This window comes from Diabrotica undecimpunctata, chromosome 1 (assembly GCF_040954645.1).
Source record: "Diabrotica undecimpunctata isolate CICGRU chromosome 1, icDiaUnde3, whole genome shotgun sequence".
Classification (NCBI taxonomy): Eukaryota; Metazoa; Arthropoda; class Insecta; order Coleoptera; family Chrysomelidae; genus Diabrotica; species Diabrotica undecimpunctata.
Window position 1 is genome coordinate 161,460,068 of NC_092803.1, and position 26,847 is coordinate 161,486,914.

Sequence of the window (26,847 nt, forward strand, 5' to 3'; positions counted from 1 at the left end):
TTTGTTTAAGCAATCTATCCTTTACTTTAAGTTGTTCTAATATCAATAAGTGTGATGATCAATTCAGGATATTCTTAACATGCGGTGATATAACCACATTTCAAAAGCGTCTAGTTTATTTTTATCCGCTTTATTTTGATACCTTGTATTTATTTAAAAAGTCTCAAATTGGATCGCGTCCTTTTTCAACATTTTCTGACACTTGATTTGTATATACATACCTATTACATGCTAAAAAGCATAAATTATTGATATACCCACCTTTATCTTATTTATTGTTTGAATAACAAAACAAATTACGTCAAACATATCAATCTGTCAAGTTTGTCATTAGTTTCTTTTGCATTTTTTATTAAAATTCCTGAAACGGTTGGTTCAAACTACAAAGGTTGCTACCGTAGATAATGCATGTTTTTCTCGAATATATAAATAAAAATATGACATAAAAACAGCAACAGATAACATTTTTATTATTGTGTAGCAATTTGCACTATATCATACACACCTTTTTCTGTGCTTAATTTTTATAATCTTATAGTTATTTTTATAATAGAGTTTTTGATGTCTAAACATGATAACATCTCAAAAATAGTTTTTAATGATCAAAGATGTAACTCAAAGTTAATCAAATTACATTTAAAGGGTTTTTACCCAAATATGCACTGATCATGGAACAGATATTCCGAAAACGTTCTGTGATGTAGCCCGATAAGGTTTTTATTATGCTATTGATCTATCGCCTTTTCATAGTCGACGAAGGCAAGAAATACGAGTAGTTGGTATTCATTTGCCTTCTCTATCAATGTTCTCATTGTCAGCAGATGGTCTAATGTACTATAGCCTTTGCGGAAGTCAGCCTGTTCAACCTGTTGGTAATTGTCCATTTTATAGGTTAACCGATTGTTAATAATTCTCATAAATAGTTTGTATACTTGACTGAGCAACGATATAGGTCTATAATTCTGTAGATCACATTTGTCCCCTTTTTTGTGTAAGAGTATTACTAGACTCTTGTTCCAGTCTTTAGGGATCTTGCTATTATGGAGACATCTATTAAATAGCTCTGTTAGTACAGTGATTTTCAGATTTTCAGTGCAGTTCAATAGTTTCATAAAAAAATTAATAACCATTAACTATAATTTTGTGGCACTGGCACCATAATTCCACTCTCCGGGTTGGGGACACTTCCCTAGTAACCCATTTCTACACACTAAAGAATTAAAATTTGTATTATGATGGCTTTCCATTTGTTACAAAGTACTCGTAATTAGGACTAGTTAAACAATATACTTTTAAATTTTATCAAAGTGATAATTATCTGACACTTTTTCTGGAACTAATTACATCAATATTAATGTTTTACATGGAACTACGAGTAAAATTGACCATGACCATGATATATAATTCAAGGTTATTTGTAATAGACAAACCTGCTAATTTATTAGACTTTTCTAGACTAGTTAGTATAAAAATTTTCTTTTTAGCGAAATTAAACCTATAATTAATATTATAGTATAAAAATCGTTAAATATTTCTTATAAAGAAATTTGATATAGATCTTAATTTTTAGACCTTAAATTTTTAATTAACGTACCAACTGAAATTGTAATTTACTTTGTATTTGGTATTTTATCCTACCGCTAATAATTGTCAGTGGTTGATGCCGTTAATAAATAAATAAAAAAGCAATTTGAAGTCGAGTTTCTAGTTTTTTTGTGTTGTTATCACAATTATGAAAATCACGATGAATTATTATAGATTTATATGCCTTTTGAAAAAGGGACTTGCCTTAGAATCGTATCAGATTATTCAGACGTTCTGAAATTCTGAAACTTGACAAAGAGAACCAAATGCGAAAATCACTAGAAGAGCAAGACTGGCATGGGCAGGATTTGATAACTCAGTTGGATACTTAAGAACCGCAAAATACCTCAATACTTGAGGAGAAAAGTGTTCAACCAGTGCATCCTTCCTATCATGACATATGGATATCAAAACTGGAGCCTAACCAAGGCAAAATGAACAAACTAGCAACAACAGAAAGGTAATGGAAAGAGTAATGTTAGGTATAAAACTGTTAGATAAAAAGAAGAACGACTGGGTAAGATCAAAAACAAAAATTGCCAAACTTAAATGGAGCTCCGCAGGTCATATTACTAGATAAAAAGACCAACGTTGGAATGCCACAATACATTATAGACCTTACAAAGGTAGATGACCAAGTGGAAGACCACAGATGAGATGGGTAGATGACATAAAAAGAATAGCCGGAACAAATTGGAAGTATGTTGCTTAAGAGAAAGATCGACGGAAGGAGTGGGAGAGACCTATGTCCAAAAATCGACGACAGAAGGCTAAGAAAAAGAAGTATTTTTATACATAAGTTCCTCCCTGATAAATTTTATTGCTGTTTCCCATTTTATTCTGCATATTCCTTTCATCTTTTTGTTTGTTTGTTTGTTCCCTCTAAATACTTGAAAAATTAAAAGGCCATATTTTTCTGAGTACAACCGTACCAAACGGATCACATTCAAACTTCAGTGTACAGAGTGTAAAGGAAACCAGTGCTCGTATTTCTTAAAATTTAATTCAAAATTTATTTTACGAAGAAAATTATCAAAGTCATTTCATATTAAAGACAAACAAATAACATAATTATAACAAATGCTCGAATTGAGCTCCTTGGTTTAATTGACATTATTTAAGACGTCCAATGAATTATTGGGTTATGTTTGATAACATCACTGGTGTAATTTGTTGCATTTCAGTATGAATTCTCTGTTTGAAGTCTACCAAATTGGTAGGTCATTTTACATATACCTTACTTTTCAAATAACCCGAAATAGAAAAGTCCATGGGATTCAAATCTGGCGACCTAGCAGGCCATGTAAAGTAGCCGCGTCGTCCAATCCCGCGATTGAAAAAAATTGCATTTAGAAAATTTCTAACCACTACAGCATAATGTGAACTTGCTCCATCCTGATGAAACCAAATGGTTGAATCTATTTGACCAGGAGTATTGATATCTAGAAATGTTGCGGTTAAAATTTTAACTATGTAAATTTGTAACATCTCTAAGTATCTTTCACCCGTCACAGTACCGTCAAAAATATACGTTCCTACAATGGTATGCCTACAATGGTATGCCTAACAATCCCAGCCTATACATTTACTTTTTGGGGATATTGGGTATAAACTTCTATTGTCCAATTGGGATTTTCTGTTGCCCAATAACGGCATTTTTGCCTATTAGCTCAATTAACATTAACATTAATTCTCATGGTTGTAATTGAGGAATGAGGATTTTCTTCAATTTCAAGCAATACATTCAATTGATTGTTGTCGGAAACAATGATTCTGGCACTCTTGAGCTTATCTCTTACATTGCTAATATCATTAAATTTTTGCAATATTTTGCTTACCGTGGCTTTACTTATTGGTATTCGATCAGGATATTTTTCATTAAAGATATCGCATTCGGTCATTCTTCTTTTACGATCGCCGTGACCTAAGATCATCAAAACTTCTATTCGCTGTTTTTCTGACAGCACCATCGTAATTTCAAATAATTTCTATTAGGGTAATATTTCCCAAAAAGATACTAGTGCAGACTTCTAAATCGATGTGATACAACAAATCCTTTTAATATTGACATATCCAATGGTAATTACGGACTTCCTGTCTGGTTGCTAAAGAATTTGACATGTTTTCACAGCCTACTTGAGTTTTGGCAATATATTGAGTACAGTCGTTACCACTTTATTTTATTGTCTTGTTGATCCACAGCCTATTACAAAGCCATTATAATTTGAATGTAATTGGTTATCTTTAATAGATAAACAATCTACCTTCTGTATCGTACAACAATAGGCCAAATTTGTTGTAATTATTTGTAAAATAAATTTTGAATTAAATTTTAAGAAATACGAGCACTGGTTTCCTTTACACTCTGCATACTGAAGTTTGAATGTGATGAGTTTGGTACGGTTGTACTCAGAAAAATAAGGGTTTTTAATATTGAAGATAAAAATATGCCCTTTCTATTTAAAAAAATATCGATGACGTCACATCTGCTAAGATAACAGTTATTTTTTTCCAAAAAGGTTAAAAATCAAAAATAAAAATCGACCTTTCAGAGCTTTAACTCTGAAAATAATTAAATCATGAGATAATAGACCGTTTTCACACTTTATGAACACACTGATAAATAATATTTCTTTTGCACTTCATTTCTTGTCCGATTTGATCATCTTTTGGTCGTAATTGTAAAGTTCATATAATACCTATATGACCTAAAAAATCACATTAAAAAATAAAGTTCATATAATTATATAATCTACAACTACGGCTTCCAAACAACATTTTTTATCAGTTTTTCAAGTTTGTATGAAAATTTCTTCTACCAATTTGGTTAAATAATATTAAATTTTATTTTTTAATTTATTCTCAACTCTATATCTTAAATTGTTAGTCTCACATATTTAAGCCGCAAAGAAAAAAATCGATCAAATTTTTTTATCAATCAAAGTTTTTAAAAAGTATCGTATATATAGGATATAAATATTACAAGAGTAAAATATTTTGAAAATAATTTAAATATTTCGCTCGAGTTCGCATTTTGTTCTATTTTAATAGAAGATAATTACTCAATTTATTTTAATCAAGATAAAAGGAACTAACCGTTACTAAATCGCTTTAACGAATTCAATGGTCATCAATAACTGCGAACAAAATGTAAATTAACGGGAATATGATGAAATCCTATGAAATCCGCTGAATTCCCTTTAAATTTTCCTCGTTTTTACCGCACTTCCTCAAGTACACATGCATTTTAACACATAGGCCTGAATTTATGATTTAGAGATAAAATTGAATGGAAAATATTCGTTACGCCAATATACAAAAGCTAAAAACCGTCTGTCGGTCATAGCGGTGTTGCCAGATTAAAACCAAATTGTAAGAAGGTCAATACTTTGCATACAATACATATATATTTTTTGTAAAAGTACTTCGAAAACAAAAGTTTGTATTAATAAAATGAATTTTCAGGGGTATATAATGTATTGAGGGTATATAAACAGAGGAAAATATTTTTTTGTAGAAAAGAAATGTAAAAATGAAGAAAAAATGCAATTTATGGTATTATGGTTTTCGATAAGAGATAGGAGAATGTGTAATGAAATCTTAAAAAACGAATAAAAGTCACATTTATACGCATTTTAGCCTTTAAATTTTCTTTTTTTACAATTCCTTCGCCATTTTTGAAAGAAATCAATAGCACAGCCAGAAAAGTCTACTAATGAATATCAGTAATATAAAAAACATATGTATACGGCAACAAGCCTTGAACAGAAAGCAGTAAGTAACAAGAATAGGTTTATGTTCGAAAATTGATAGAATAAGAGACGATTATTCTATAAACTGCCAACTATCACAACCAAGATATCAATCAGTAGATGTACATCTTAAGCGACTTAACCTTATGCATAGTTGACGTTTCAGAAAACTTTCTTCTATATGCCAAGAGTATTCATCTTTGGACATAGGTATCCCTCTTTTTCCTCCACTTGAACACAGGTAATACCTCTTATCTTTTTTTTTTCATGTAACTTGCCATGGTTTCCAATGTATAACTGTTTTGAATCAAAGAAGCTTATGTAATAATCCTGTGTTATTTTTAATAATCTTTTTTACTCACTATAGCTCAGAAGACTATTTTATATAAAAATTGGATGCTATTTAATTCGACTTTATTATTCAATTCCATATTTTAGACTTCTGTACATATTTTACCTATCTTGTTTCATCATTTTTCTCATATTCGCCTCTACAGTTTATCTAATGTGTTCTCCTTCCGCCTATATATTTGCTAATATATTATCTGCTTGGTCTGTCTCCTATCCTTTTTTGTGTAATGACATCTACAAATGTTATTTTATTTAATTTTAAACACTTGTTCTCAAGTGTTTAAGTTTAACTCTGTCAAATTTTCACTTTTGTCACGTCTCGAAACCATTAATTTTTAATATACTGAGAAACTTGGATGGTAAGACACTATGGGACAGAGCTAGAAGTACAGATATACAACGGAGATGTGAGGTAAATAACATCAAGGACTAGGTAAGAAATAGAAGAGTAGAATGGAACCATCATATAAACTTAATGAGAACAACAATAGAGTAATCACGTCGGCAAGAGACGGTTCCCAAATTGGAAGACGATCGGTAGGACGACCACGAAAAGGATGGAACGACACAACTTACTGGAGGCACATTGAAAAACAGACAGAATTATGACTACATAAAAATAAGAAAAAAAAGAATTTAATATCAACTAAAAAAAAAAGAAGAAGACGTGGAACAACAACGGGACTAACAATAAAACACCAAAACACTTTCAGGAAAACAAACTTTACAAAAATAAAAACCAACATCACTATAATAAATCCCAAAGAACTTTCCAAACTCCGGTAAACATACGTACTAAATCTTTTGTCTAATCGTCTTAGCTTGCATGTTAGTAATGCAAACACAGACGTAACTAAACCACCAAGATTAGAATCTTAAGTGAAATATGTGATTTTAAGTTTAAAAAATGATAAGGACCTGACAAGGATCCGATAACGTAATTGCGGAAATATTTAAACTCTTCAGCACTCATTGTCTACACAAACTGTTTAACAACATATAGAGTACTAGAAAAATACCATCAGATTAGCTGAAATAAATCATGGTCACAATCCCGAATAAGCACAATGTCAGCCGCTAGGAAGATCATTGCCTAACCAGTTTAATTTGAGTCATATACTCAAGTCGTTTCTAAAGGTAATGCATAGGTTGTATGGAGATTTCGTCGGTGTAGTTGTCTCCAATTTTTACGAAAGCAGTTTGATTCCAATACAGTTTTTTAATGGCACGAATATCTTTGTGATTTATTTCTATACTTTTTAGTATCTGCATTAGCTTTACATGCTGTACTTTATCAAACGCCTTTCCGAAGTCCACGAAGCATACAAATACATCTTTTCTCTAATCACGGCATTTTTGTAATAAGATATTTAGCGCAAAAAGTACGTCACTACTTCCTTTATCGTAATCTACACTAATTGTTTGGGGAAAGCTTATTGAATTCCTTTCCTCACAGGGTGCAGTTCCACATATTTTAGGACCATGGAATTGTTAAAAGATATTCCTGCGATATAACTTAGCAGACTTTAAGGCGTTGATTCAGTATGTATTTGGTTTTAGCAAGTTGTACTTAAGAAAAGAATATAGAGTAATTGATGGATATAGCACATTTAATAACAAGAGAATATTTTACACAATAACTATTACGAATTAAAAGAGTTTTACGAAATTGTTTATTTATACCGGGTTTTGAATATCGCGCGAAATAGCGTTCGCGCATTTTGTTCACTGCATTTTAGAGAGAGCGTCACGCACGTGACTTACCGACTTGAGAGCAACTACGACTGCGATTTTTGAGCTTGACACAATTCACGCACGATTTTATCTAATGGTCCTACATAGTGTCGCAAGTTTTCGGAAACAAAAAGTGCTATCACATAAGATTTGAACCAATACTTATAAAAACAAAAATTAACTAACATTAATATCACTTGTTGTTTTTATCAGCATATCTAAAACCAAATTGTGTATTTTCGAGATCTTCTTCGCATTTGCGTATAATTCTGTTGTGTAGTATTCTTAAGAGTGTGGTGCATTATTCTTTTTAATCGACATTCTGAGCATTTTCCAGCATTGAGTTTTTTAGATATTGCGACAAAGATGGAGCCAGTCTACAGGAATCACTCCAGTGTTATATATTGCGTCAAAACTGTTAGTATGTAGAAATTATTGTTAAACTTGCTCAACAGAAAAAAGTATCAAAATAAATAGACAAGATAACTAGAGTTGAGAAATTAAAATATCTTGAGGCTATCTTAAACACTAAATGAAACTTCAACAAAGAAACGAGGATACGAATATTGATGGCTAGAAATGTTTTTACTAAATTTAAGAAATACTACATATGGATATGGCTGATTTTAATGTATGGTTGTGAGACTTTTATTACTTAAAATAATGCCAATAAACCTTATAGACGTATTCAAAATATGGTGTCTTATAAGGTTACTCAAAATTCTATTAATCGCTCATACAAATCAAGAAGATCTAAGAAGAGCAAATACTCAAAGAGTTAATTTTGTTAAACAGCGAAAAGTCTTATACTTAAACCTAAATAGTCTATATAACACGCCACAAGAGATATTGTCTTCTTTAATATCACCTTAATGGGCAATATCAAACGTGGAGGTAGACCAGATCGCAAACAACAATAATAATGGTTAGCAAAGTACGAAATTGTTGCGGAATACCTAGCTATTATAGATGCATAACGTACGGCATCAGAAGAAAAGAATAACTATATAATTACTTTATAACTATATAATAACTTATAAAATTATTTAGGTTATGTTTGTTCCATTGCATTTTGTTTGAGTTATTTAAATGTGGGTTTATTATAGTCTCCGTTTAAGGAAGATTCGTTTTAAAACCTTTTTTCGTATTCGTTTAACTAAGATTTATATTAAGACCTTTTTAGTAATGTAATATAAATTCTTTTATACGACATTCATTAGTCTTAAGTACTAATATATTAATATTTAATCAGTAGTGCAAATTGCTTTTTTGAAGCCAGTTTGTTCTCTTGATTGATATCCATAAACATTAGTCTGATAGTTCATATTTTAATGAGTATTATGCGACACTGTCTAAGACCTAATCGATCAACTTTAATATGAAGATATCACATTTCTCTTTTCTATGCTACATCATACAAATACCAGGTATCAAATATTGCTTACTTAATCGGAAAATCACAAAGATAAGCAAGCGCCAGACGTATTGGGTAAATTCCAACCGTGGCACCACTGTGTGTGTGTGTGACGTTCTACCATACCCCTGTTACGCCTTTAACTTCGACCAATAGCGATCGAGTTCAAATTAACTTAACATTATAAAACCGAATGCGCTCACGCTATCTCAAGTTATACCGCGAAGGCTGGGCTGTATTAAGAGATTACATTGGCCAGTCTTTTTGTTGAAAGGGAAAGCGGATTAAACATCATATTTGTGAGTGCATCAGGAAGCCAAAATATTTTTGTTCAAGTGATTTTCTAATCCAACAAGATGGGTAAAGGTGGTGATACTTTTATCGCAGATTCGACTGTTCAGTTGGAGGCCAATTTGCCGAAAAAGAAGCAAATCCATGGGGTGAGTTTTTATAAACCTAAATAATGATATAATTTTTGAAATAAAAAGAAAATAGATAGGTAATGCAAAAATAATGTTTCGTTCTAGGATTCAAATACCTTTTCTTCGATAACATACTTTTATTATTCGTTCTCAACGAGCGTCTTTTCTATTCCTATGTACTTTTTTTCTATAATAGTTGTCTTACTTTTTCAGTCCTCTTTTGATATTTTCTTCTTTTATAAGGCTGTATCTGTCGCGTCGATAAATAATGTTCTACCTAGATAATGTGAAAATAGTGAGCAGACAGCCACGTGGAGAAATATATATAAATTTTTATTACTTTATCATTTTTTACTTGTTGTCTTGAAAAATGGGATTTTTTTCCGTTTTCGTTTCCTAGTATAAATAATGGCAATCTACAGATTTTTGTTAAAAGTCATTTTCCAAATTTCTGGCCAATGTAATTCAATTTTAATTTGCTATCTATGCGGCATTGAAAATGTATGAAGGTAACAAAATGCGCTTTGGTAACAAAAGTTGACAACTTATAAAAAATGATGGTTTTTAACATTTTCCCATTTGGTTATTTTATAGACGCATATGATATGCATATTCGTTGGTTGCTGTAGGTTGTGTAGACGTCATAAAAATAACACACTATACCTAACTTATAACTGTCAAAAAATAGTTGAGAAGTTATAAAAAAATGATGCAATTCTCAATCATTCTTACATTTGCTATGTTAAGTTAATTAAAAAAAAAAAATCATAAAACATACTAAATTTGGTTTAAATATACCATGAAAATAGCATAATAAGCGAGAAAATATTCTTGGAAAGTTATGGAAAAGATGATGCAATTCTCAAAAATTATTTTAGGGTTACCAAAGCAATCATTTTTTTAGATATAAGAAAAGAAAATGAACTATTTCATGATTATTATTTAATTTTCCTTTTAGTAGAAAAAGATAATTTTCAAATCATTTATTAATTTATTCGATCGGATTTTTATATTTTAATTAAATTCCTTTTATTGATAATTAACAAAGAGTTTTACTTGTGTAAAAAATGTTTTCTGCAGTATCCATCACCTTGTTTTATTACTCTGTTTTGAAACTATTTTTTATTCTTTTGTAAAACAGTATATTCAGCTACTCTTATAGTCGGTTTTTAATTATTTCCTTAATTAATTTATATACCCACGGCTGCTTGTGCAATGAACAGAACAAAAGTTAATTATTGTTTTTTTATATCTCAAGGATTGATTTACATACATGTAGAAACTAAGGTTGCAAATAAAAGTGCATACTTAATCGTCTAGGCCACTATTGTGCAAGATATTAGTACATTTGACTACATGTATTAAACTTTTAACTTGAAATGGCTCTCTTTCGGACAACTTTCTATCGGTACTTCTTAATACCAGATATTCCATAATATCCAGGCATACTAGCCTAACTTTATTTTAGTATATCCATTGTAAATCATGAGGAGAACTAACTTCATAATACTCTCCCAACTATCTCCGCAGTAACTATTTGTTGTAGTATTTAGTATTATTCTAATATCGATATCAACTTATATTTATTTTTATACTAAATAAAAATCTTTAGAATATTTAAATAGTCACACCTTATACTCTGCTTTTTAGTTTATAAGCTTCTCAGCAAGTTCCTCTTTTATTATTGGTAACCAAATTCTAGTCCATTCTACTTGGAGTTTCTGATGCAATTTGTTTCATTTAGTGAAATGAGTGCAAAGCGTTGAATTGTTACTATTCAATTCAATCTAGTAACCCTAATCTTCACACGCAATATATCTCGAAGATGTCTTTGCCTTTGATACTTTACAAAAACTTGTTTTTTAATTTCTCAACTTTTTCTTCTACTTCTTCCAACGTTTGTCCGTTTTGATTTATGTACAGTGCATCTCTAAAGTCTCCCTCATCTTTTTCTGAACCGTTTTTACCGAGTTTTGCTTTAATAATTATGTCTGAAACACCATAACAACTATGAACATATGCCTTGGTTCATTTATCGAAAAATAATATTTAAGTTTTATTGTTCAACTAATGATATTGGATCTACTGGATGGCAAAGCTAGAAGATGTAAATCGGAGATGGACAGATAACAGATCAAGTAAATAGAGCAACCAGAGCCGCAGGATGCTCGAATGAAACAAAATGGAGGAATAAAAATATCGGGAAAGAAACGAAAGGCAGAATTTATAACAGTCATCAGATCAATACTGGAAATACATAATGTACATGGTCATGTATACATAAACAGAAGAAGAACTAATAATGATAGCAATCAAAAATTAATATACCGTTGAGGTTTTTGGAATAAAAAAAAGTTTGGGAATCTTATGTAGAAAGAAGAAACTCTTTTAGACTTTGATACTCAACTATGAGTTTTGGTTCTGCATCCTATAGGTATACAAAATTTCAACTTTTATAGTTATTTTTCATGTAATCAACAGGAGTATTAATATTCTGTAGTGGCCATTGACGTTATTTCTTTGTGCGAAAACTCATAAATTATCATAATTTCGATTGAATAAAAAAGTAAGTGTCAGGTCAACGTTATTTATTTGAAGTATCAACATTAGTTGGCTAAAAAATAGTGTAGCTTCTATTATTTACTCGGTGTATAAAAAAGAGGCTTGTTTGGCCAAGAGTTTGTTGTTTCGTGTTTCAAAAATTTGGTAAACGATGTATGTTAAGTTATTGGTTGAAAGGGTAAGATTTTTTTCTTTCCTTCCATTTGTTTAAATAAAATACGTCAAGAGAAATCAATTTTGGTGATATTCAGGTCTTCTTTTTGTTTTGCCGAGTATATTCCTTTCTGGCTCTGTTTTCTATAGTTTCTAAGGCCCCACTACCTAAATTATGTTTCTTTCGGTAAATTATATTTGTCCAATTTACCAAGTCTATTGGTATCTTTCCTTTCCTTATTCTATAATTTTTTGTTACCTTTCCGATATTTCTACTTAATTTCAACACCTTTCATTTTTTCCTATTGTAAGTCTATAACGGGTCTATAAGACTTAAATGGTCACTTTAAGTCCTTTTTATTTTTTTTTTTCTAAAAATGTATTGTTCATTGCATGCCACAGGTTTAGTATTTTTCATATTTTACTGTTGATCTCTTCTATTTCTTATTCTCCAATCTGTTTCCATTTCTAGGGGTTAATAATGTACCTTCAAATTCTTATAATATAAATGAAGTTATTTTTGTCTATTACAAATTTGGTTATAAAGTTTTTTCCTGTGATTAATTTTTATTGCCTTTTCTATATATCTTATAGGATTAAATTACTACTTATTACTTAGATTACTTGCTGGTAATTGGATATTTAACACGAACAACACTACAATTTTGCAATATACACCAAGGATAATGTTAGATGTATCAAATATCGTCTAGAATCTCGAAGTACAATGTTTCAGCATTTTTTTAAAGCAATAAACTTGAAATTTTATGTATATTGTCAAAGATCAATGAAACCATTAAAAAAATCTCCTAATTATGAATTGAATGAATTTATACAGTAGAATACACGGAGAGATTTCAAACACAGATGTAGAAGACGACCGCGTTGAGGATGGAATGAAGATGTGGAAAAAAAAATTTAAGATTCTAAGGATCATAAGATAGAGGAAAGTTCGACTGGAGTGGCGACTTCTCTGCGTGCAGGCCAAGATCCACAGGGAATTGTAGAGACAATTATTATGATGATAACATGAATTTAAAAAAAACTTAAGGATTTAAATGAAAAAGATCAAAAATTAAAAGGACTGTAGTAAAATAAATAATGGTAAGACTAATAAAACAATGAATCAAGTGTCAAAAAAAAAACAAACGGAAATGAAATGGCAAGTAAAACATGAGTAGAAACAAGTACAGTAACAGTAATGCAGAAGCCTGAGCCTAAACTATGAAAATTTACTTAATAAAATGTTCATGTACGATGGAGAAATAAAGCACAAAAGATCAGATTGTACAATATGTACAAAACATTTGACCCCTAAAACCCACAGCAAACATATCTATCAATATAAAAAAGAGCGTAAAATTCCAAGAAATCTTAATAACCCTCCCCATTTTTTTGTTATAAGTTTCTCTGTAATAGTTTCTTTTAGTTTTTGAACCCTCACCGTATACTGTATACTAAAATTAAAAAAGGCTATTGTCAGTATATAATTGTCAACTAAGAGATGAATGATAGAGGTTAGTCTGAAAATCAAATTCGACTTTGTAATTTTGTACTCAATTATTATAAATATGTTCAATGTCATCTCTAAGTAATCGTCACATTCAACTTTAAGACGACTCACGATGATTCATTTCAGACAAATGTCTAATTTAAAAAATAGCATCGTAATCGTCTGATAAAAACCCGTAATTAAATATATAAACGGTCCAATAAATTAATCCTTTTTATAAATAAATCCAAGTCTGCTACGAATTGAAAGAAGGAAGTACCGTTAGGATGTAGGAAAAGCATGTGGGTTGTTACTATGTATGTATTTCCTTATTTAATCTAAGTATCGTTTCAATGGGTAGAACTGTTCAGAAATGTAGGCATACCACTATCGTTGAAGGTGTGCCGATATCGTAAGTTATTCAAATATGGGTGTGAAAATAATAAAATCAGTGGAAAATTTTGAAGTGTGTCTCATTAAAAACACTTCCCATAAATTATAAATATACATTCAAGGCACACATAGTTGGTACACCAAACAATAGAAGTTTTTAGCCCTAATTATTAAAAGTACCATAATATCTACAATACTTGACTGAAAATGGATATTATGTTTATACTAATATGTACAATATAAACGTTCAATTACGAATGTATATATATATATATATATATATATATATATATATATATATATATATATATATATATATGTGTGTGTGTGTGTGTGTGTGTGTGTGTGTTTGTGTGTGTTTTTATTGAAAAGACCTTTGGCCGAGTCACCCACTACAAACTGATAGGTGTCTTGAAACAGGTGGGCACTTGGGCGCCAATGTTAACGATAACTGGAATTTAAGCAAAGAAATACGAACACGCATTGAAAAAGGCATAGCCGCCTTCTACATATAAACTAAAGGAAATTTTCATTAATAGAGATATTACATTAAACTTTAAAATCAGATTAATACGCTGCTACATATTCTCCACCTTGCTGTATGGCATGGAGAGCGCTAGGCTCTTACAGCAACACTAATGAGATGTGGCTTTACCGACGAATATTGCGGAAAAGTTGGGTTGATCGAATAACAAATAAAATAGTTTTACACCGAATGAAAAAGAGCACAGAAATAGTAAAAACAATAAAAATTCGAAAGTTACAATATTTCATCCATCTATAATGAGACATCCAGAGGGGTATAAAATTCTACACCTCATAATACAGGGCAAAATCACCGGAAGAAGAGGCCCAGACTAAAGAAGAACATAGTGGCTCCGAAATCTTTGACATATGTGAATAATAGACAAAAGTAGATGTACAGCATGAGGAGTAAAATGGTGAAATAAAACTTACCGTCGGATCAGTAATAATCAATGGTATTGAATACTGGGCAGTACCTAGTAGGGATAGATCGAGAAGTGTATTAACGAAAAACAAAACACAAAGTCTGTGTACTACTTAGTAAAAAAAATGGAAATATTCCAGAAGTTTGAAACGCTGAAACATAAAAGAAATTGGCACAAAAGATATAAAACAGCAAATTCCTATCCAGAATTAATCCAAATTAATAATACATGTGATATTAATCTATAAATTTCGGGATGTTCCATTATGTTGCAATATTGATATAGTTGTGGTAATAAGATTGGTGTATACTTAAGATATTTGCACGAACATGCTCTTTATCACGTGTGTACATATGATAATACAAACAAGATGTACGACCGTTAAAATTTAGTTGCCGATATAATCAAATAATTATAACAAAAGTACACATAGTTAACTTATATGTACTGAAGCTATTTTCACTAAAAAATCATTTTTATGTAAATTTTCGTCCAATTCTATTTTACCATTTTGGTTTGGTTTCATTAGCTCCGTCTTCTTAGAACTATTTCAAAACTTAACGGAAATACTTAATATTTCTTTTAATGCCTGTATAACAAGAAATTAAGGGATCGTTTGTCATAAGGGTGTACCTGAAATTCTCAGAAGGTGGTAGCCCGTTGCAGGATGTGCGTTAGTTAAGAATTTTCGAAGAAGGGTCCTATATATTTGAACCTATTGGTAGGGAGATCAATGAAAATAACTATTCCTGAAACTAATAAGATACCAGTTTTTGTTAATTATATGAACGAATGTGAAAACTTCTAGTTGTCAGAGATTTAATATCTAAAAACATGATGAAAAACTGCCGACTTCGTGGAAGCATTTCCCGTGACGTTTGTAATGTGAAAGTTTAAATTCAGAGTTTTTTAGGCATATTTCAAATGCCTCATATTTCGGTTCATTCTATACAAGAAGTGCTAACAAACATTTTCAGAAATTGAAAGACGTTTCAAAATAAAACAAAATTAAAAATGAAATATATTTATTTTTTATGTACATATTACACGAAACCGTACATCGCAAATGAAGACAGTGAAGATGATTACAGTTATATTCTTACTTTTTTTAATTGGTTGTAAAGACTTTTTTGTTGTGCTACACATAATAGTCTTCCTGCAATTCTACTCATAATACAATGAACGTAATAATAAAAAACATGGTTAATATTAAATTTGTATTTGAATATTCGCAAAAGATTTTCTTTTATACTCATATTTCTAGAGTTCTGTAAACATTCACGATTTCTTAACGCCGCTTCAAAAATTAGAATATTTAACAGCACAGCACTTGAACGTAATAAAAGCAATATTAGAAAATTATTTGAACGTACATACAGAATTTTTCCCGGCGTTTGTTAAAAATCATGAATGTTTTGTACAATTTTTGTAGCAGTTTTGTTTAAATAATATATCTTACTAATTTTTCATATTTTTTGCAGTCTTTTAACTGGAAATTGGGGTTAGCCATTTACGCAGGTGCTTTTGGCTCTTCATTTCAACATGGTTACAACACTGGAGTACTTAACAATCCTCAAGCGGTAAGTAAAAACATAAAAACTGCATTCAGTTGTAAATGCCTAACCTTAAAGTCTTGACATATTTATCAATACAGAACAGCAGTCAGTTTACATTATCACATAATCTTTTCAAGAGTTCAATGTTTCCGTTTCTATTTTTGTCAATAAGAAAACGTGGTTATTTTAAAAATAGAAACTCTTTCAGTGTCTAAACTTAGAATAAACCTGTCACCACTTATTCTAATTTCAATTGGTGTTTGGGTTTGATATAACGATTAATAAAACTATGTCTGGGGAAAGTATAACACCGTACTTCAATAATTTTGAGAAATAAAAGTGTTTAATAAAAAACAGATCAAATAGCAATGAATCTACATCAAAAATTGTAGATCAAAGACTCAAATGAATTATAGGTAAAATGCATATATTAGAAAGCTGAATAGGAGTGGCGGCCATAGCTCAATTGGCTACGTAGTGGCTTACCAAGCAGGACCACCCCAGGAATATAACTGAGCCGCCATCGTGTTTCGGAGGGCACGTGAAGCCATCGGTTCCAGCTACGTAAGAATGGAAGATGTACAATAAGCCAATTGGCTGCTATACGAACGGTTACCGAAATAAAACTGAAGAGAACATAATAAAACACGAAAGGAAATGAAATGCTGATAGAGGTCGTACAAAACTGTATTCAAAAACACAATTAGTCTACATCAATAATACGAAAAACAAGCTAAATCTTCACCATAACTTCTTGTAATTAAACTACATTGAAAATGATAATCATGAATTGAAATGGAGCAGAGATATTGAGCACTGATTATGGATAATTATGTTAATTATGTATTATCCTTATATTATTATACTGTTTTTTTTTTCGAAATATCTGTATGCATGAAAAACTTTATTAGAATATTTGACATATAAAACTTCGAACTGTACTCAAAAAACGCTAATTAAAACAGTTTAATCACGTGTCAGTTCTTACACCAGATTTGCAATAGCTGCACGCGATTTAGCAAAGAGAACAACGCTGAGTATAAAAAATTTTAATCAGCAAAGTTAAAACTGATAATGCAGTAAAATTAAAGAGGTCATTCATTAAAATTTAATGAATAAGTTTCGTCAGTGTCCTCTATAAAAAAGATGTCTTTGATTTTTATTAGATTGATAGTAATTTTACATTTTTATAATAATCAAAGAAACATTAAAATCACATTTCATATGAAGACTTAATTAGGAACTTCATTAGGAAATGCAAGAAAAACGACAGATAGTGAATGATGTAATAATCTAGAAAATACACCACACATCAGACATTGATGTTTCTTGAAAGTGTTCTTTGTTACAATAATCGATATAATATTGGTTTAGTAGCTCAATATCAATCTTCTGTATGCACAACGTGAGTGCTTACTCAGCCAATTAGTACAATTTTGTCAGTAAGTTAACTTTTCGTAAAATTTGTGTTAAATAGAAATGCAATGTTTGAAATATGTCTTAAAGAGAGTAGTCACATTACTAAATGTTAATAATTACATTCATATTAACACCTAAGCTTTTACTAATTAATATTTGTTTTAATATTTTTTTTAAATTTACAGATTAAGATATGTATTTACTTGAACAATATTTTATTGATAACAGTAATATCAGTTTACAATACAAGACGTGTCTTCATTGCAGATCAATCTCATACCATTTGAAACACATGAAAACTACCATGAAAACATATATAATAGTCACTGTAGACCAAATCTGGAGAATAGAGCGAATAAAGCACTACATAATTTAAATTAATACATTAAGCACTATATAATTTAAAACCAAATTCATGTTTTGGCTGTTCTAATAAAAGCAGATTCGTGATTCTGTTGAAGCACTTTCTTCTGTAACAATATTGAACTATTTTCTTCGCTATTCCTGATAAATATTTACACTGTTGCCATAACTGTTTCTTATGACAAAATCGTTTTTATCTTGTATGATGACAAAGGACCTTTTTAGGTCCATTGTTTAGATTGCTCTCTGGTTAGAGCTACATAATGGATGGTGTGGGTTTGATCTACAGCTATCAAAATTATTTGGATTGTGGAGAAACGTGCCAGTGTCCGATGAGTTCATTGTTTACAAATTCACACTAGATGTTCTCGTGTGAATTCGTCACACGACAAAATAGACTGAATGGCAGATCACCTGTACCCTGACATTTAACCTGTTAAAAGATGTTTCTACATGATGACTTTACATACTATTAACATTAACACCAATATTTTTAACTACTTTAAGTAACATTCGAATTTATGTCAACGGTGTACTTTTAAGTCGTTAACATCAGCCCATAAAAGTAATATCATATTGCTTAACGACACATTTTCCATTTTACTAACATATACAGTAACCTTGAGAATAGTGCCAACTAACCTCTGTCGACTGACAACATGTTTAAAATAGATTTGCTATGGCTGCATTTTTCTAAAGGTCACGGACGCCATTTACATAACAAAGGTACGAATTAATGATTGGAAGCCATTAACTGATATATGGAATCTAATTCAAGATTTATTTTACATTGCTTTCTTTGGTTTTTAACGAAAACGAAAATAAAAGAAAACATAAAATAGTAACAAACTCAGACCAGGCTCTACTTGTGTTATGTTCTCAAAGGACATCAGAAAGTGATTTTACAAAGTATCAACATTGACAAAAGGGACAAAGTTTATGTTTAGTAATTGACTAGGAAGCAAATCACCACTGGCACATACACGCTTTCAGGGAAAATCTTCAAGAAACTTCTTAAACGCCATTAAAAATATAAATAACACATGCAGTAAAAAACTAAATAAAAGCAAACCTATTATGCGATTCGGAGTTTGTTACTTGATAAGATTCAAGTTGTTTATGGAGTTATTACTATTTAACTGGGAATAAGCCAGAATTAAAGGTTAAAGTACGTTTATTGACGTTTCAATTTCCACTTCGGAAATCGTTCCCGATTAGCAGTACTACCTTTTTCTTTTATTTATCAATTAATCGTTGATTGATCACATATTCAATAAGTTTTCATACGATTTTGCTTAATCTAACTCTAAATTTTATATTTTTTATCAATTTTTTGCAGGTCATTGAAAATTGGATCAAGGAATCCATGCATAATCGAACTGGAGAAATCCCGACCCAAGAAAACGTCACTTTCGTATTTTCTTTGATGACCGCTGTTTTCTGTATTGGTGGAATGATTGGGGGATCTACAACTGGTAAGTAAAGCAACTAAGTTTCTATAATTTCCTTTCATATTGTTCTACTAAAGCTTTGCCAAATCACAAAATAGTTACATGCAATTAAGTTTTTTTTCCTTTTAACGGAAAAATATTCAAATTCTGGCGGTGTACCGACGTGACGTACAAGCATAGATAAGACGTAGATAAGTTTATCGGGGAAATACAACTGATAACACCTATTATACATTCATACTGTTGAAATAGTTTATGGTAGGTTTCGTATGTTAAAAGTAAATATATACTTGTTATAAGCCACTATTTCTTAAATTGCTACACATTACAAAGTAATGACATGACGGAATAATCAAAATGGGGAACTAATTATGGTTTAAAAAAACTGTAAAAAACAATGTAACGAAATCCTATAATCATCAAAAGTTAAAAACATTTTTATTTTCAGTTAATTGTAGTTTTTTAATTATGTTGGCTTCTCATTGGCTTAAATTGTTTTACGATAGAGATGAAATAATACTAGCAATAGATAACGAATAATGCGAAATCCAAAAGCATAAACGATTGGATTTTAAAATAATAGAAGAAAACCGGCAATTTACTTAGACAGATATGAAAGAAGATGGAAAAACATGCATGTAACGTTGATTAGGCAAACTGTTAGTCTTTTCTTACTAAAAACTATAGGTCTAACTTAAATATTTCTTATAGGTATGATCGCTGACAGATTTGGTCGCAAAGGAGGCTTATTACTCAACAACATCTTAGTATTTTTAGCCATTATCTGCGAAGGCTGCTCCAAATCGATCTCCTCCTATGAACTGATCATTCTTGGTCGTTTCTTCATCGGTCTGAACTCTGGATTAAATGCTGGTTTAGCACCTATGTATCTAGCCGAAATATCGCCAATAAATCTCAGAGGAGCCGTAGGAACAGTATACCAGTTGGTTATCACCATCTCCATTCTCATTGCACAAGTTCTTGGTTTGAAGGGTATTTTGGGAACAGATGATCACTGGGTTACTTTGTTGATGATGACTGTTGTTCCAGCTATTTTGCAGGTAAATATACGTTATGTGCCTATAATAAAAATATTTTTATAATAATGTATATTCAATTGCTGTTTCTAATATTGCCATTATTGTTACAGTTGATCACTCTTCCATTCTGTCCTGAGTCACCCAAGTTCCTTCTGGGCAAAGGAAACGAGCATGCTGCCACAAGAGCTCTAACTTGGCTGAGAGGTACTTTCTCAGTTCACGAAGAGATGGACGTAATGAAAGCCGAAAACGAAGCTGTCAAAATGATTCCAAAAGTTACTGTTAGAGAGCTTGTTACAAACAGTACATTAAGGATTCCCCTGATTATTTCTTTGACCGTTATGATCGCCCAACAACTGTCTGGTATCAATGCGGTAAGTAACTTGGCATAATATATTGAAGATGAAAAATGAAGATAAAAATAATGTTAGATCAATTCAAAATGTTGATTTTATTAAAGTATGAGGCTTGTTCAATTTCTAATCATTAATGAACATCTAGAAGACTATATCAGATAATACGCAAATATCCAATATATCATACTGTCAAAATGTACCAATAACACCTTTTTTATAAATATGTATTTTTCAGGTTATGTTCTTCTCAAGCACAATCTTCGTCATGGCTGGTCTTAAAGGGGATAATCCAACTTACGCAACATTAGCTATGGGAGGTGTTAACGTATTCATGACTATCATCTCACTCTTCTTGGTAGAAAGGGCTGGAAGAAAAACGTTGCTGATGGTTGGTTTTGCCGGTATGGCGATCGATACCTTGTGTCTCGCAATTGGCATGCAATTTGTGGTAAGTACAACTTTCTTAATGATAACAAATATTTTTAAAAGCAATAGATTATATATATTATATTTGTTATAATACAGTAGAGCTAAATTAAGTTTTCTTTCTATTTCAGAGCTATAGTTCAACTGCTGGCATCTTCTGTGTTCTTTTCGTCTTGACTTTCGTAGTAATGTTCGCCATTGGACCTGGATCAATCCCATGGTTCTTAGTTTCTGAATTGTTCAATCAATCTGCTCGGCCCACAGCTACCTCCTTGGCCGTTTGCATCAATTGGACCGCTAACTTCATCGTTGGTTTGGCATTCTTGCCACTTGCGGTAAGTTTAAATTACTATAAGTGATAAAAAGTTCTAACTTTTGAAAAACGCTGACAAATCTTTTTGAAAGCCAAACGTTAAGTCAACATTAAATTTTTGTGAACAAAAATAATGCCCAAATATGCTTCAACCTCACGTTATGTCCAATGACTATCGTTCAACATTACTTTTACATACTACATCGACGTGTTCTGTAACAAAATATATTGAATAATCTACACGAACTTCGTTCTGAAGTGGACTACAACTACCACTAAATTCAGAAACTCAGCGAAACATGATGGACTGGAATTATGCTTATCATCGAAACGAAACGCATCATATGGCAGTTATACCGTTTCCACACTCTTTTCATATCTTAGCACCTATATGATGTAACGAATTTTTATTTTATTATATAGAATGACGTGGTGAAAAATTTTAATCTTAGGTGTAAAAAATGCAGTTAAAAATGTTTATTCAACAGCAACCTTCACTTTATGCGGAAAGTAATTATAAATTAATTAAGCTAAAAAAACTTTATGGTATTTAAATATCATCAAGGTTTTTAGCATACAAAGTCCAGAAGTAGATGAGGTGCCCAAAAATAATTGCAAGGTTAAGTCTACACTGAGATCAGTCAACTGAGATGAGTACATATTATTAAAACTGTATAAAATTGATTTTATTATTATTATAATAGCTGCAGAATAAAATTAGCACAATAAAATAATATGAACCTTTACAACTACCGGTCTTAAAGCACATAACTTAAATCATGATCCTCATCGTTTAACTATTCTTGATGGAAAGAGATGGTAGAAAAACAATTATTTTGCTGGTTTGTTCATCATCCACTTGTGTTTCACCACTAGCTTGTTTCTTAAATAAAACAAAAAGTGATGCACGAAGCTAACAATATATTACTAAGAACTTTAAGCAATTTTGAAGCTTTGAAGAAGAAGGGAAGAGTTTGGGCTAAAAAAAAATTATATGCGGCCGAGTACTTAACATAAGTAAGAATGATATACAAATAGAACAATTTACAGGCGGTAAAAAGATCCTTAATATTATTTTTTCTTTTTCAGAACTTATTGGGTTCCTACGTTTTCGTAATCTTCTTCCTTCTCCAATCGGTGTTCCTGTTCTTCATCTACAAAAAGGTTCCAGAAACGAAGAACAAGACTCTAGAAGAAATTTCAGCCATGTTCAGGCAACAATCTTATCAATAGATCATACAGCTTGTATGATACTGTGTAATCTGTGTATAGTTGAACTATTTAATTTACTGGAAAGCGTGTTTGACATTGGAAACTCCGATTTGGTTGTGCAGAAGATCTGGAAGTTTGTCAGAAAAATATAAGTTCGTAAGATTGACACTTATTATTAAATTTTCTTATTTATTAACTTCCATATGCTTCCAGATTGTAGTCAGTTTTGCTTTTAATGTTTAAAAAACATTTTTTGCTCTTCTGCAATTAAAATTACTCCTTTAGTTTTAACTAAAATTATTTTCTACCGCTGTTACATAACAAGCACGAGGATCCTATATTAAAGAATTACAAATTATATCAAGTAATATATATGTTTTACTAAGTGAAGGCACAAATTAGCGCCTATTCTTAGGTTAGTAGTTCAAGTACCTAACTACATCTTTCTTTAAAAATGCTCTCTATAAGCTGGAAGCTCTCTATAAACCCTTTCTTAGGTAAATTGTAATGCTCAACTATATTTCTGTAATAAAAATCTCATTATTTGTATATAAAATGTGAAATTGTGACTGAAAAACAAAGTATATTAAACAAATAAGAGGAAGCTTGTAGCAACTACCGGAAGTATTTTTGTAGATAATTTTTGATCGTTTAAAAGACTGCTTAACCAAAATAGTTGTTTATAGTTATAGGTTAGTTTATAGTTTTTAAGTAGTTTTCAGAAATAAATTAAATAAAGGGGGAAATAAAACATCATACGATAATTGTTTGACGTTACTACCGTCCTGAAGTTTTGGATAATTTTGTCAAATGAACCAATTGGTTTCCTCTTACGTTTAAATTATTACTACGTCGTTTGGAAGAACAAATTGCTTTTTGAAATTGCTCTGCTGAGGCTTAAATGCTGTTTCATACAGCCAGTAGGATCACAGGGTATAATAATATTTATATTTGTCAGTTAGGCTGTGCATAATGAGCATGTATAGAAATCGTTAGTTACTTAAAGATCACCAATTAGCGATAGCATCGCTGGTTGTGTGTTTTTATCGTTGCTATCAAGCCTGTCCTCTCTTTTGTTTAATGGTTGTTGTTATCGTTAACTTAGGTGGATATTTTAAGGAGAACGTAGCTGTTTCCTGGATTTATCAGATGCTCATTAGGTTTTAGTGTATTATGTATTTATCAGAGTGAAAGGCAGCTTTTGATATTTGTGTTAGATGTATACGATAATATTTTGATTGCAACGTAGATTCTAGTTCAGCGACTTTGGTTTAACACAGAAACTTGTGAATATTTGCCAACAAGATTGAGAGGTGTACATGAAGTAGATGTAAAGTTTCCTTTAAGTGTTCCAGAATAGATGAAGCATGAATTAGTGTTTGTTTTGGGCTTATAATATATACAAAGAATACCATCGATCTTTTACCACTGAAACTTTTACGATAGGTACTCAATTGAAACCCATTGAGTCGACTTAAATGCTTTTGAGTATTTTAAAAGTCAGCTGAATGGCTTTTGTCACCAAGACACGCCTGATAAAACATTTTGACAAGTTGTTGTGGAAAAGATTTAGATGTAGTGAAGAATATATCATATAGCTAACAGGCTCATTAAACACCAAGGGTATAAAAATGTTATCTACATAGATACGACCTTGATATAAGCCAATACGACATTGAAAAGAGCCTGGAAAGCCCCATTTAAAACATGTAACAATAGTTTTTGAATTGGAATAAAAATGTTTCTTTGTGTTAATCCGAATGCCGTGTTATTTCAAAAGACAATTAACTTTTATGTACGTATGTTTTTCTAATTTAATTCCATTGAATTTGAAATTTGCAAATTCATTTGTAGGAATGACGTAGCGAGTTGTCATTTGAATTTGAGATGTTTCCTGTTTTACATACAAGCAGCAATAATAAGTTTAAAGGCTTGTATATCCACTGACCGAAATAGACCATGTTTTCAAATGGTAATTATTGTTACTATGGGTACACAAGTCAACATTTTGTCTAGATTTAGAAGTTTTTCTCAAATTCTGAATGACTATTTTCGTAGACTGTTTTTAAAATACTCTTTGAACAGAATTTTTCCAACAGTCCAATTTTGTAGTATATTGGTTTGAAAGTATCGTTTTCTTTATCTTCCGAGCAAGGTCTCTGTAAACAATTTCAAATATTTTCTTTCAATACGTTCACTTTTGTTTCAATTTGCTATTAATCATTAGAAATAAAATGCAAATAGTCTAGGGATGAAATAATAATACCCCGTCTCATATGCCAAATATTGATTGATCCCCAGTCATGTAGTTTTTTTTTATTCTCTCGAAATGAAACCCAAAATGTTTTCCTACCGATATGCTACAATTTGACCAGAAAACAAAAGAATCTCATTTTGAAAATACATTTTTCAACATATTTAAACGCGAACATATCACCTTTTATAAATATTTTTATTTTTATCAAAAATATAATGACGTACTGATTTAAAAATATAAAAACAAAGCTTATACGAAACATGTATTTTCAACGAAGTTGTGTGTTTTGTTTTTGTTTCTTCTGTTTGTCCTTTATTTATTTATTTAATGTATTATAATCCTTTTGCAAATATTAATTGGGTTAGACACTGTTCATCGAAAAAATGTGACCTCAAGTATTTGTTCATTAATAAACAATTTCAATATATTCTTTAAATAATTAAAAGGAATAAAAAATATGAATACTGTTTATACAACTTTAATATTCTATAAAAAAGAAAACATTACATTTTCTCTACGACGAAGACTTTATAACAAACACTGATAAAAGCTGTATTTTCAGCTACTTCTTAAGGAATTAAAAAAGTCTCTATATTTTTTATATTAAATCACAAAAATAGTACAATTGATACACTTAGATCATATTAAAATAGAAACCACTATATTTTTTGTACTACCTTTGCAGTTTGATACGAGTAAACCTTTTTCCGATGAATAAACTTAACTTGATTTTGTTTTTAAAGGGGAGCATCTGTTGTACAGATCTAGCAAACGAGTCATAGTTAGATTATATTATTTATTTAAAAATTACATGTTTTATTTTTGTCGACTTAGTTTGTAAAAGCGTTGTAAATAATTTTCCCATGTGTATAGATTTTTTTGTGTTAAAATGATGTAGATCATTATTTTTGTATTCAGTGAATGACAAAAGCAACAACAATGGCACTGTAAATATTTTTTGACACTGTTTTTTATTACAATATTTAGATATTTTTTACTAACAATGACATTTTAGGTTTTAACCAAGTTTTACGATATTTCTAGTGTTATTGTTGGTTTTGTTGTATTTGAAAACTTGTATATTATTTATGCTCTTCAGTATGTTTTTTACGATTCATGCAAGCAATTGTTTTACTAGTCAAAAATGTAGAATACGAATTCAATAATACGTGGCAAATAATAATTCTTGCTATTTTAGTAAAATGTAGAATTGTTTTGAAAAAATAGAAAATAAATATTTATTTAATAAAAAAAGATTTTCATAAAAAGTTGTTTTATTTTATTCCGTTGATTTTAATATTTGATATGTAGGTGTACCTACACATCATACGAAATAAATAAATGTAGATATAAATAATTACTACAGCAACTGCGATTATGGACAAAAGTGAATACCAGGAGAAAATTGAAAGAAGAATTCGTCACAAATGTATCTTACATTAAACTAAAAAAGGACCCAACCAAATCACTGGAAATAAAATATATAAAACACTTTACAAATTTAAGGAATACCTACCAGACTACCAAAGATGAACACTTACACCACACTACAGCAGGACACCTCATCTATACAGAGTTCCAATTATTCGCAAAGAGAAGGTACCCTCAGAACAATTTGCAGTAGCATGGGTTCTCCTTTCATCAGAC

At 30.6% G+C, this 26,847-nt stretch overlaps 1 protein-coding gene across 3 annotated transcripts in view; it reads left to right on the forward strand.

The window, feature by feature from the left end:
* LOC140432444 (solute carrier family 2, facilitated glucose transporter member 1-like) overlaps window positions 1-26,468 on the forward strand; it is a 219,037-nt gene extending 192,569 nt beyond the window's left edge. For 2 of the 3 annotated variants that reach the window (XM_072520351.1, XM_072520352.1), the window contains 7 exons: window positions 16,289-16,387; window positions 19,485-19,620; window positions 20,308-20,657; window positions 20,747-21,010; window positions 21,228-21,440; window positions 21,550-21,753; window positions 22,821-26,468. In XM_072520351.1, the coding sequence (XP_072376452.1) occupies window positions 16,289-16,387; window positions 19,485-19,620; window positions 20,308-20,657; window positions 20,747-21,010; window positions 21,228-21,440; window positions 21,550-21,753; window positions 22,821-22,964 (1,410 nt within the window). In that variant the 3' untranslated portion in view covers window positions 22,965-26,468. Of the gene's footprint in view, window positions 1-9,044; window positions 9,276-16,288; window positions 16,388-19,484; window positions 19,621-20,307; window positions 20,658-20,746; window positions 21,011-21,227; window positions 21,441-21,549; window positions 21,754-22,820 lie in introns of those variants that run through there. The other variant, XM_072520353.1, reaches the window with a different exon arrangement.
* The last annotated feature ends 379 nt before the right edge of the window (window positions 26,469-26,847 follow it).